The 12,571-nt window shown below is 44.3% G+C and overlaps 1 protein-coding gene and 1 long non-coding RNA gene across 3 annotated transcripts in view; one reads left to right on the top strand and one right to left on the bottom strand.

Moving 5' to 3' along the window:
• Positions 1–4,003, top strand: part of XPR1 (xenotropic and polytropic retrovirus receptor 1) — a 108,823-nt gene extending 104,820 nt beyond the window's left edge. Inside the window, exon 15 of the mRNA XM_079981375.1 lies at positions 97–4,003. Coding sequence (XP_079837501.1) covers positions 97–157 — 61 coding nt within the window. The 3' untranslated portion in view covers positions 158–4,003. The remainder of the gene's footprint in view (positions 1–96) is intronic.
• LOC307219019 lies at positions 3,880–10,882 on the bottom strand. 2 transcript variants are annotated; one of them, XR_013840263.1, is made up of 2 exons: positions 10,322–10,882; positions 3,880–6,852 (listed from the first exon to the last, which is right to left on the bottom strand). It is a non-coding gene; the product is annotated as an uncharacterized lncRNA (long non-coding RNA). The 2 variants fall into 2 exon arrangements; XR_013840264.1 differs by lacking the exon at positions 10,322–10,882 and adding an exon at positions 7,467–7,682.
• Between the last annotated feature and the right edge of the window lie 1,689 nt (positions 10,883–12,571).

Raw genomic sequence — 12,571 nt, 5'->3', positions numbered from 1 at the left:
TAAAAAATAAATTATTATCCTCATGCAAGACAACAAAGTCTCTATCTTGTGTTATATATTGTTTCTTCAGCTGTGTTTAATTTTGTGTTTCCCCAGGTCCAAGTCTCGTGACACCAAGGTGTTAATAGAAGACACAGATGACGAAGCAAACACATGAAATGTCCACAGAACCAAGTTCCACATCCCTTGTGTTCTCTCGCTTTACTACCTTCTCCCTGCCCCCCCGCCCCGCACAACCACCACCACCAACAACCCAACTTCTGGTATATTTCCAGCAGAAAACAGGAGAAAAATCTGAACACACTTTCTGAGCTCTTCTGGACCGGATCCTATGGACTCCAACAAGCTCACTGTGTTTCCTTTTCTTTTCTTCTGGTTTTAATTTGATTTCTTGTTTTTAAAATAAAAAGGTTACTTCGTTTTGCCAATCAGAGGGACACTTATGGAAGGAACTGTCTTAAAGATTGTTTTCAATCGCTTCAAGGACATACAATTTAGATGAGGAAGCATCGTCGGGACTCCCCGAGGGGACTCTACCGAGAACTCACTCAGTCTCTGCTCGGTCCAGTTTTGACGGGTTAAAGCTGGACCTGCATTTTTAACTCTGGCTCATGCTCTGGTTTTTGGTGTTCTCCTTCATATCCCAGCACCAAGGCACTGGTTGCACTTGCCGGGAAAGTGCACTTAGGGCAGTACCTTCATTCATGAAGCTACTTTTTAATTTGATGTGACTTTCTTATAATTTTTTGGAAATACGATGTATTTGTTGCACATAGTTTTCACATTATTTATGATAGTTAACAACTATAAGAGAATGGTTTCGAGTCCTGTGCAATGAAGGTGGTAGCTCTCTAAAAACAAGGCAAGTGGTGGGGGGGGGGGGATGAAGATCCTGAATCTCTCTTGCTGTGAGGTTACGCCCTTTAAAATACCTCTTTGACGAGAGAATTTGCACCGCTTTGACCTGACTTTTTCTTTCTCTTTTTCCATTTGATTTGTTTTAAACCAAAGTGTTTCTCTTGTGGGTTTTACTTGCTGCTGCTGCTGCTGCTGCTGCTGCTGCTGCTGCTGCCGCCGGTCCCTCAGAAACCTGGGCATGATTTTAACCGGATCATCCTTGTCTCTCTTTGGGTTTTTGTTTTTTTAAATGTAGCTGTGCAGAAGTAGTACAAATGATCTTCAGCTTTCTGACGGAGGTTAATCCCGTGCAGTTCCTCAGATACCCATGCAAAAAAAGCCTTAGTTTGTAGATTAGGAAAAGTTTTTTGCTTTAATGAGCTGAGTCTTTAGGACATTACCCTTTTAAACAGGGGATACATGCATTATTCCATTTACTTCAGCTACATAAAAGGAGTGAAACTTGGGATTAAGTGAAGAAGTGGTCTGTCTTGTTGGGGATACAGGATGATGCCTTCATCAACCCAAATGGGGGTTAGGCAGACACTCAAGACCTTGTCACTTAGGTGAGTTGGAGACTGTGGTCTTGGAAATTGGTATTGCAATAGAAAGGGCTTTTTAATGCTTTAATAATAATAATAATTTAAAAAAAAACTTTTGCCATACTTTGGCAAATACTCTTCTGACAATCACTGGCCAAGAACATCCTCAGGTTAGCTTTCTTTTCTTTTTTTCTTTTTAACCTATCTACCCCAAATCCTGCCAAGCTTAGTGTTAGACCTGATCTCTGCAAGTATTATATTAAGTGGCACTGCTAAGGGGAGTAAGGGTAGATGGCCATACAGTTTAGAAAATTCTTTAGGAAAAAGCTTCCAGCTTGATTTTGTTTTAGTCCACGTTGGCCTCCAGAGCCCATAGGATAGAGCAGCATGAATGTCTTAAGATGACCATATCCACCCCTCGTAGTCGCAAGCCTTGTTGTGTATGCCACGCATTTGTGCTTAATGTTAGCAAACGAAATCTTATTTGTGCTCTGTTACACAGTGTGTGAGTATGTGAGGTCAACACCATATAATGGGGAAGCTACTAAATTTCCCTGAACTCTGTCTCTATTCCAAGACTTCACAGCAAGGACTGTGTTGTCTGTCTCTCTCTTTTTTAGCCATTTCAGGTTGTAACTTCTTGCTAGTTCCTTTTCTCCTGCGGAGTCGTGTAGGGTCTGCAGATCAGAGGCACACTTTTAAGCAAAGAGGGTTCCTCCTCCTTAAACCTTTCCCCCCTTTTCTTAGTTGATAATTGTGTCCTTGCTTACCTATTTATTGCCCACTTATCTTCTCAAGCCATTCACAAAATTTATTTTGTAGGGCAACTGTGGCTTTAAAAAAAAAAAAAAAGTATTCATAACGTGCCTGTAGCCCAGAGGAACTAGAGACTGGAATCTGCTACTCTTCAACAGAGCAAAATAAGTCAGCAAAACAGTGGCTGCCAATTAGGGCCTCTTAGCAGGCAGAAGAGTGAGTCCTAGAATCACAGTCACTTGTATTGTGCTTTAGCCTATTAAGATAATTGCTGGGAGAACTGCAAAAAAACCCCCACAAATTTTAACATGATGGATGGCCAGGAAGAGAGGTGTGTGGATGTTGCTGGAAAACATGGGAGTTGTGCAGTGTGAGTTCTTCTGCCCATTTGGTATTCGAAAACCAAGCTACTCCAAGAGGAAATAATTCTGAGAACAGTTTTTGACAATAGGACCCTACATGTCCTCCTGAGGTTCAGAAGCTCCAGCCTAGCCGTGCTGCCTTTCTCAGTCAAGATGCATTTGCAATTAAGGAGAACCTTTGAGATATTTCAAGGGTTTTTGCTTTGTTCTTTTTTTTTCTATTCCAGGGGTTGGCTTTGTTTTGTTTGTATTTTACTTACGAAAATAGTTGATTTATTTTTTTTATGCAGCAATCTGGTTGTTAACTGATAATTACCACTGACTGAGAATAATGGTGACTAATTATAAAATTTAGGAAGATTTAACGGCGCGAAAGGATCAACGTACCCTTGGGATGCTAGTCTGAGCAAATCATGTGTCACCTGCCAAAGCAATGCAACGCTTCTTAAGCTAGCGTAGAAAGAACTTGGCAGGGAGGTTTGAAAGAACAAGGGTAGAGTAGGAGGAGCAGTCAGTCGCTGGAGAATTCTCAGCAGCCCATGAACTCAGGTAGGATGAAGGGAAAGGCGTTATCTGGAGACAGCTGTTAGTTATAAAGAGAACTGAAAACAGTGTCCGGCAAACGTCATTGGCCTTAGGAGCACGTGCAAAGTTTTCCGCGCTTTGTCATTGCGTCATCTCTGGCCAAACGGGCCTTGTAGGTTTCTGCAGCATTAAAAACTTGAAAAGCCTTGCTTACCAGATAATAGGAACGGAACATGCCACAGGCAAGAGTGCCCCTTTTATGCCGCTATCAGTACTCTGAAAAAAAGCTATTCTTAGCAGCGGGATGCATCCAGCTTATCCAGAAACGACTGCACAGCTGGTCCAGACCTTGTGTCTATGGGAACCTTTATCAATTCTTGTGGGCATTACATTGTTGCATTTGATTCTGATATAGAGGAATAGTCCTCACTCTCCCAACATTAATGACGTTCTCAGAAGAAGGCAAAATTCAAGACTACTGTTTGGAGTGGCAGGTTTTACCAGGAAGCCCTTACTTAACTCGAATTTCTATATGTAACATACGAACTAGGAGATTGCAGGTCTTGCCAGTACAGTACTGGAATTCCTTTCCAGATTGCATATCAAACTGTGGACAAGATCCTTGACTTCCTGCTTCAGGTGTTTTGAAATGAGTCACTCATGCTTCTGGAATCATTTTTTTAAAAGAGCCTCTTCTCTGAATTTCTTATTTCGTTCTTACAGCGGTCAGTGCAGAGTGGGATCCACAGCTGTGCCAGAAAGGTGGTATTCCCTGAACCCCTCATTTAAAAAAAAACAAAAAACCAGCTGGTTTAAACTTAAAGATGGAATATTGGGGCTGCCAGGACACTGCTTCCTCCTTCCTGAGTTGAAAAGGCTGTCTTTTGATGGAGACATGCAGTGGCCCTCCCCCCCAACCCATGGACATTAGGAGAATGTTGCTTCTGGTGTGTTTACCCATTCCACTTCCACCTCTAATCAGCAGTCTGTAAAGGTTTTATTAATTGGTAAAACATGTTAAGCCTGAGGTGACACAGGGACAAAAGACTTGTCTGTGGAACAATGCCTCTCTGAAATGCCTTTTGACTGTCTTAGAAGCTTGTTCATCTCTAGCTTTTGTTTCAGCAGCCTCTAAGCTTAGGGTGGTCTTCCTCTCTGCAACTTTCTTAGGTGGAACTATGTTAGAAAAATCGAGATACGTGGCTTGAATGAAAGCAGGTTAGTGATATTTGCCTTCTGCCTACCATGGGCATTTTAGAAGCATCTTGTGTGAGAATGTGCAGAAACACTTTGCTACTTTGGCTTTCCTTTTTAAAAAGGGGTTTCCCGCTTTCTTGTGTTTGAGCGAATGGAGGAAAGGTTTGTCTCAAATCATAGGACCCCCAGCTGTCTTCTTTCCCTCCTTCTCCATGGTGGTTCCCAGGTCATAGAGAGCAGAAGGAATTTTCCTGCACCTCTAGAACCAGGATTCAATTTTTTTTTTTGCATACAATAAAGGTAGGTTTTGATAATCTTTCAGACCATGCTTGCTATCCCTGTTGATCAGTTTTCTTGACTGCCACAAGCAAGCAAGCTCTGCAGAAAAATGAGCAGCATATCTCCATTTGGTGCTGCATTTTCCACTTGTATTCAGGAGTTCTATGGTTCTGGATTCTAGGGGTAGGAATGCCCCCTACAGTCACCCTTACAAACTGCCTGTAGTTTGTCAGGACTTGACACTGATAACAAGCCCAAACAGGGGACAGTCTTCTTTCTTGTTTAGAAGCGCTGTTGCTTTCAAATTGTGTTTCTTGGAACACTAGTGCTCCTTAATTAGAAAGTCAATAGTTGCAGGAATGGTTCCTCGAAATAGAATTTGTCAGCTATTATTTCTCTTTAGTGTACTGCTGCTGAGAGCGGTTACATGGGGCAACAGTAGGTCCAGCGTTCCTTGCCAACATCCATTGTAAACTGTCCCCTAAAGCATATGCCCCATAACCAAATGCAGAGTACAGGAAACCCACAGCGACGAGGTTCAACAAAGGGTAGGTTTGAAAACACTGATCTAGATCTTCCCAAAGATACAAATGATTCGGTTTTAACATGTGCGTTTTCCTTCGCATGGAAACATTACCAAGGAGGGCCACAGGTTTTCATTGCCATAAGTAAACTGGGGCAGATAAGATGTGTTCCAGGGGGGCAACATTGCTACTGTGATAATCCCCTACTCCCATAAGAATGTTGAGGAAAGCCAAAGTTTTCTGAGATTCATCCGAGGCATAAATTAAAATGCCTAATTTTAGACATTGCAAACTGCCCCTCTCGTGATTGGTTGCTGGCAGGAGGTGGGGTAGCAGTGTCTGTTGCAGCTACACAAGGCAACTGAACCCCTTTACTGTGACGACAGACCTCATATTTTATGAGCACCAAACTTGGCAGGGTGGGGAACATGACCCTCCAGATATTTCCGGACTACAGCTCCCACCATCCCTTGACCATTTTGTGTAGGGCTGATGAGAGTTGGAGTTCAACAACACCTAGAGGGCTATGAGGCCCCTATCTCTGCTTGACCAGAACTGATATATCCTTTTCACCTGCAAGCAGCTGATCAGCCATGTGGAGAAAGAAATTGCTCGGCCTTAAATACTGGAGCTTTGGGCTCAGCTGGCTAATGAGAGGGGGAAAGGAGAGGAAGACCTCATTGATCCGGAAGGGAAGGGTCATTTCCATAATGCTAATATCTGTGTCCAGTGTCTTTTTGCCGCTCTTCTATTAAAACTCTCCCCATAAATGTGACGAGCCCAAAGAGATGTCACACATTCTGGGGCAAGACTGATGAACCTACTACTCCAGTAGCGCTATGAAAAAGCAACCAGGTTGCTTACAGTTTCTGATTGCAGGGTGTGTAATTTGGCAAACCCAAGCCTTCGATTGAGAAAAGTTTTTTTCTTTTATGCGCTGCCGGAGTAGTTGTGGGTAAAGGGAGCTGCAGGGTTGATAATTAGACTGAAAATGTAATCCTCTCGTGCCCATACAGGCTAGTGGATGAGCCTGCTTACCAATCTATATGATAAATCCCCTCCAACCTATTTAGCTTTATACTGTGTAGATTCTTCTTACGGTGCTTGGAGGTGGCAACGAACTTTTCGTTCACACCTTTGCCCTGCTCTTCCTCATTCCCATTCCTCTACACCCTTCCAGTGTGTTGGTCTACATGATGATTATATAAAGTTTGAAGCCCTGAGCTATAGGTGTCAAAAGTAACTATGGAATGTGATTTAGTCCTCTTGTGGGTGCTTTTCTCTTTACTTTCTTCCTTTCTCTATCCCCTTCTCCACTCCTGTTTTGGCTCAGTGGAAAAGGTGAGGACAAAGACTTGCCGCTTGCTTGGACTCATGATGATGTTATCCGTGATTGCGCTATTAGCTGTTTCCTTCTCCCTCCCCTCCCTCCCCCCCAAAATGGATATAAGACTTTTCTGAAGTGTGGAATTAACTTTCTTGATAAGTAGGTTTAAAAAAAAATGCACAATGTGGTACTGTTTCATAGTTCCTAGATGGTTGTATAAAAAAAAAGTTAATGTGGTTTGTGTTTTTAAAAGGAAAAAAAGTGATTGGTTTATTAATCTGTCTTTTTCATTATTACAAGCTTTGTTTTCCAATAACTTCGTGCCTGCTTCGTTGTTTTGCATTTTGTGCACAGTAACTGACCCTCCTTGACCACTTGGTTCTTGAACATATAGATGATAATAACACTGGCTGCAACCTAGCTGGGAATAGACTGTTCTAGACCTGGGGACAAGAAAAGAAACACCTTCAAATACAGCTTTGTGGCTTCAGATAACCCTACATTGGATAAATTCCTGTTGTTTTATCTATATAGTTTTTTATGCTGCTTTAATAGAAAACCTAAGTATTCTATATAAAAACATTTAAGAATACACCATTCAATAAAAAAATCCTAAATACTAGCTAAAAACAGAACTTGATATCACCTAGGAAGCTGCCTCATTCTGAGTCAAGACAGTTTAGCTAGTGACTCTCCCACATTTCAGGGGACTCCCCAACCCTTCATGAAGATGGAGATTGAACGTGGGGTCTTCTGAATCATAGAATCCTAGAATCCTAGAGTTGGAAGAGACCGCAAGGGCCATCGAGTCCAACCCCCTGCCAAGCCTGAAACACCAACAGAGCACTCCTGACATATGGTTGTCAAGCCTCTGCTTAAAGACCTCCAAAGAAGGAGACTCCACCACACTCCTTGGCAGCAAATTCCACTGTCAAACAGCTCTTACTGTCAGGAAGTTCTTCCTAATGTTTAGGTGGAATCTTCTTTCTGGTAGTTTGGAACCATTGCTCCATGTCCGCTTCTCTGGAGCAGCAGAAACCCCCCCCCCCAGCCTCACTGATGTGGTCCAAAGCAGAGCAGAGCACTACGTTTGGCACCACCTGGGCTGCAGGAAGGATCTATACAGGGCAGGGATAAGAAGCACGATCAAAAGTGGTGATTGCACATTGTGCGTTTCAATGCAAAAGGCTCCCTCCTCCTTCAGATTGGAAAGGTTGCCATGCAAGTTGCTTGTCATTTGAACTTCAGTGAGCAGGGCAGGCCCAAGAATTCTTGGTACAGTGGTGCCCCGCAAGACGAATGCCTCGCAAGACGAAAAACTCGCTAGACGAAAGAGTTTTCTGTCTTTTGAGGTGCTTCGCAAGACGAATTTCCCTATGGGCTTGCTTTGAGTTTTTTCCCTTTTTTCCCCCTTTCTCTAAGCTGCTAAGCCGCTAATAGCGCTAATCCGCTAAGCCACTAATAGCCGTGCTTCGCAAGACGAAAAAACCGCAAGACGAAGAGACTCGCAGAACGGATTAATTTCGTCTTGCGAGGCACCACTGTACTTGAAGTAGAAAAATGGAGTGGCAACTGATTAACATGAGTGCAGTTCTTTGGAAAGTTCTGCTTTGCAAGCCCCGTTGAAGTGAACGGGAGCTGCTCTGTGCCCCGTGGACTGAATCCGTCTCTCGTTCTATCTTTCTTAATGATGCTGAAAGCGAATCTCCCGAGGTTGCATGCACACTTTGAATTTTAAGCACTCCTGTGCCATTGTAGCAGTTGTGCCCCTCTCCCAAGGATCCTGGGAAGTGTGGTTTAAGGGGGCTGAGAGTTGTTAGACTACTCGCAGAGCTACAATTCCCAGCACCCTTAAAGTACAGTGGTGCCTCGCAAGATGAAATTAATCCGTTCCGTGAGGCTCTTCGTATAGCGGTTTTTTCGTCTTGCGAAGCAAGCCCATTGACAGCTTAGCGGATTAGTGCTATTAGCGGCTTATCAGCAGATCAGCTGATAAGCGGCTTAGCAGCTTAGGAAAAGGGGGGGGAAGGGGAAAAAACCTGCAGGAACTCGCAAGATATTTCGTCTTGCGAAACAAGCCCATAGGGAAATTCGTTTTGCGAAGCGCCTCCAAAACGGAAAACCCTTTCATCTAGCGGGTTTTCTGTCTTGCGAGGCGTTTGTCTTGCGGGGCACCACTGTACATTTCCAAGATTCTTCGGTGGGGAGGGGGGGAGCCCTGACTTTACAAGGTAATACAAGAGTGCTTTAAATGAGTGTTGCACATGCGCTATTAATGTCACTGTAGTTCTTCTGCACCATGGGCAGGTACAGGCAAACTTCAACCCTCCAGATGTTTGGGACTACAATTCCCATCATCCCTAGCTAACAGGACCAGTGGTCAGGGATGATAGGAATTGTAGTCCCAAACATCTGGAGGGCCGGAGTTTGCCTATGCCTGACCAAGGGGAACGGGTTGGTGCAGGATTGGCAGCTGAAACAACCAGTTCTGTTTGATCAAACATAATGGAGCAAAAGCAAAGGGGTCATTGGCTATTTCAAGGAGTGTGAATTGCCAAGCATTGATGCATTTAACTGAAGAGGTCAGTATAAACAACAAAACCTGTAGGGAATTTATGCAGGATGGCAGTACAGTGGTACCTTGGGTTAAGAACTTAATTCGTTCCGGAGGTCCGTTCTTAACCTGAAACTGTTCTTAACCTGAGACACCACTTTAGCTGATGGGGCCTCCCGCTGCCATCACGCCGCTGCTGCTCAATTTCTGTTCTCATCCTGAAGCAAAGTTCTTAACCCGAGGTACTATTTCTGAGTTAGCGGAGTCTGTAACCTGAAGCCTCTGTAACCTGAGGTACCACTGTATAGGGCACTCCCACACGAGTCATTTGCTGCATCTTTGCAGGGCTCAAGGTACTCACTCCGGGGGAAGAATCCATGTGACATCACACTTGAGGTATAAAGGTAAAGGGACCCCTGACCATTAGGTCAAGTCGTGGCCGACTCTGGGGTTGCAGCGCTCATCTCGCTTTATTGGCCGAGGGAGCCGGCGTACAGCTTCCAGGTCATGTGGCCAGCATGACTAAGCCTCTTCTGGCGAACCAGAGCAGCGCACAGAAACACTGTTTACCTTCCCGCTGGAGCGGTACCTATTATCTACTTGCACTTTGACGTGCTTTTGAACTGCTAGGTTGGCAGGAGCAGGGACCAAGCAACGGGAGCTCACCCCATCATGGGGATTCGAACCGCCGACCTTCTGATTGGCAAGTCCTAGGCTCTGTGGTTTAACCCACAGTGCCACCTGCATCCCATGCTTGATGTATAGACATCCCAATTTCCCCCCTTTGAGATAAAAACCACTGACTAGCACTGTTAAGACTGCTACGGACATGAAAACTGAACACAAGCTCTTTCAAGGTGGAACTACAATATTCCATTTTGGGAGGGGTTTGTTTTTGATGCATTATGCGACATATGGGGACGGGGGTGTTCTACTGCCACACCTCCACGGGCCCAGTTTGGCACACCAGAGACATTTTATTTCCAGGAACAGCCACAGGATAACAGCTTTTTGTTTTCTAACACCCACCCTCTTCTCGGTACCAGAGGGGGAGAAGGACTTGTGCAACGTCAGAAAGTCTAGCCTATTGCTAGGTTTTTTTGTTGGTCTGCAAGTTCCAGGGCCGTTAAGAAGAAGACGAAATAACAGTTCCTGGCAGTTTTATACCCTGGCTGAGTCATTTGTGAAGCTTGCAATGAAACAGAGGAGGGATCAAAGGCCTTTGGAGTGAAATGAGATGTGTGCCCCCCACAATTTCTACTTCTCTTCCTTTCCCTTACTCCCAGGAAACAGCACCACTGCAAGGCAGTACGGGGTGGAGGTGGGTGGGGAGTGTGTTAACTCCTCAGCCGCTGGACTTCTTGTTCCCCAGAAGAAGTTTCCTCCTCTGTGCTTCTCCAGATCTTACTATACCATTGGAAAAAGGCAGCTCTTTGTCCTTCCACTCAACAGTCCCAAATGCTCTGCTCAGCCTGCTGCACAAAGGAGAGGAGAGCGATAAAACGTCCCAAGGTGTTGCTGGTGCAGAAGATCTGGCCAGATTTTTTTGTCTACTATATAAATAAGATGCAGTGAAAGTGATGATGAATTTGATCCAAGCATCCTTCCAGACCCTGACAGATATACAGACTCTGACCAAGAGGCTGAGCCAGAAAGCCATGGTGGCCCTGGGATGGACAAACAACGTTCTGGTGGAAGCGCATCAGTGGTAGAAACAGCGCCAAGAAGAAAGAAGATGAAACTCAGCGAAGAAGACTCGTTTGCAACATTAGATACAGGTCTTTCCCTTGCAGAACACGAAGCACTAGTATTCCATCTGCTCAACAACCAAAGCTAATTTCTCCCCTCCCACTCTTCTTTCAAATCTATTTTTGTCTTTGTATCAGAAAGGCACCCGGCCAATTTGGTTGCCAGTAAATATTGCTCCCCTTCATGGATCACTGCCTTGCCGTGGCGAAGGGGCTTGAAGAACTCAGAGAAGCTATGAACTATGCCGAGCAGGGCACCCAAGATGAACAGGTCATAGTGGAGAGTTTTGACCAAACGTGATCCACCTGGAGGAGGAACCGGCAAGCCACTCCAGTATCCCTGCCAAGAAAACTCCATGGACAAAGACAACAGGCATATAAAAGTTATGACGCTGGAAGATGAGCCCCTCAGGTCGGAAGGCGTCCAACATGCTACTGGGGAAGAGCGGAGGGCAAGTACAAGTAGATCCAGAGCTGATGAAGCGGCTGGGCCAAAGCCGAAAGGACGCTCAGTTGCGGATATGCCTGGAAGCGAAAGGAAAGTCCAATGCTGTAAAGAAAAATATTGCATAGGAACCTGGAATGTAAGAACCATGAACATGGGTAAGTTGGAGGTGGTCAAAAATGAGATGGCAAGAATAAATATTGACATCCTGGGCATCAGTGAACTAAAATGGACGGGAATGGGTGAATTCAGTTCGGATGACCATCATATCTACTACTGTGGGCAAGAAACCCGTAAAAGAAATGGAGTGGCCCTCATAGTCAACAAAAGAGTGGCAAAAGCTGTACTGGGATGCAATCTCAAAAATGATAGAATGATCTCGATACGAATCCAAGGCAGACTTTTTAACATCACAGTAATCCAAGTTTATGCACCAACTACTGGTGCTGAAGAAACTGAAATTGACCAATTCTATGAAGACTTACAACACCTTATAGAAGTGACACCAAAGAAGGATGTTCTTCTCATTATAGGGGATTGGAATGCTAAAGTAGGGAGTCAAGAGATAAAAGGAACAACTGGCAAGTTTGGCCTTGGAGATCAAAACGAAGCAGGGCAAAGGCTTATAGAGTTCTGTCAAGAGAACAAGCTGGTCATCACAAACACGCTTTTCCAACAACACAAGAGACGACTCTACACATGGACATCACCAGATGGGCAGCATCGAAATCAGATTGATTATATTCTCTGCAGCCAAAGATGGAGAAGCTCTATACAGTCAGCAAAAACAAGACCTGGAGCTGACTGTGGCTCAGATCATCAGCTTCTTATAGCAAAATTCAAGCTTAAACTGAAGAAAGTAGGAAAAACCACTGGGCCGGTAAGATACAATCTAAGTCAAATCCCTTATGAATACACAGTGGAAGTGAGGAACAGGTTTAAGGATTTAGATTTGGTGGACAGAGTGCCTGAAGAACTATGGATGGAGGCTCGTAACATTATACAGGAGGCAGCAACGAAAACCATCCCAATGAAAAGGAAATGCAAGAAAGCAAAGTGGCTGTCCAATGAGGCCTTACAAATAGCGGGGGAGAGAAGGCAAGCAAAATGCAAGGGAGATCGTGAAACATACAGGAAATTGAATGCAGATTTCCAAAGAATAGCAAGGAGAGACAAGAAGGCCTTCTTAAACAAGCAATGCAAAGAAATAGAGGAAAGCAATAGAATGGGAAGAACCAGAGATCTGTTCAAGAAAATTGGAGATATGAAAGGAACATTTCGTACAAAGATTTCCATAATAAAGGACAAAAGTGGAAAGGACCTAACAGAAGCAGAAGACATCAAGAAGAGGTGGCAAGAATACACAGAGGAATTATACCAGAAAGAAACGGATGTCTCATATACCCCAGGTAGTG

The sequence above is a fragment of the Podarcis cretensis genome (genome assembly GCF_951804945.1).
Source record: "Podarcis cretensis genome assembly, chromosome: 6".
Taxonomy (NCBI): domain Eukaryota; kingdom Metazoa; phylum Chordata; class Lepidosauria; order Squamata; family Lacertidae; genus Podarcis; species Podarcis cretensis.
This window is presented reverse-complemented; position numbering and strand designations above follow the sequence as displayed.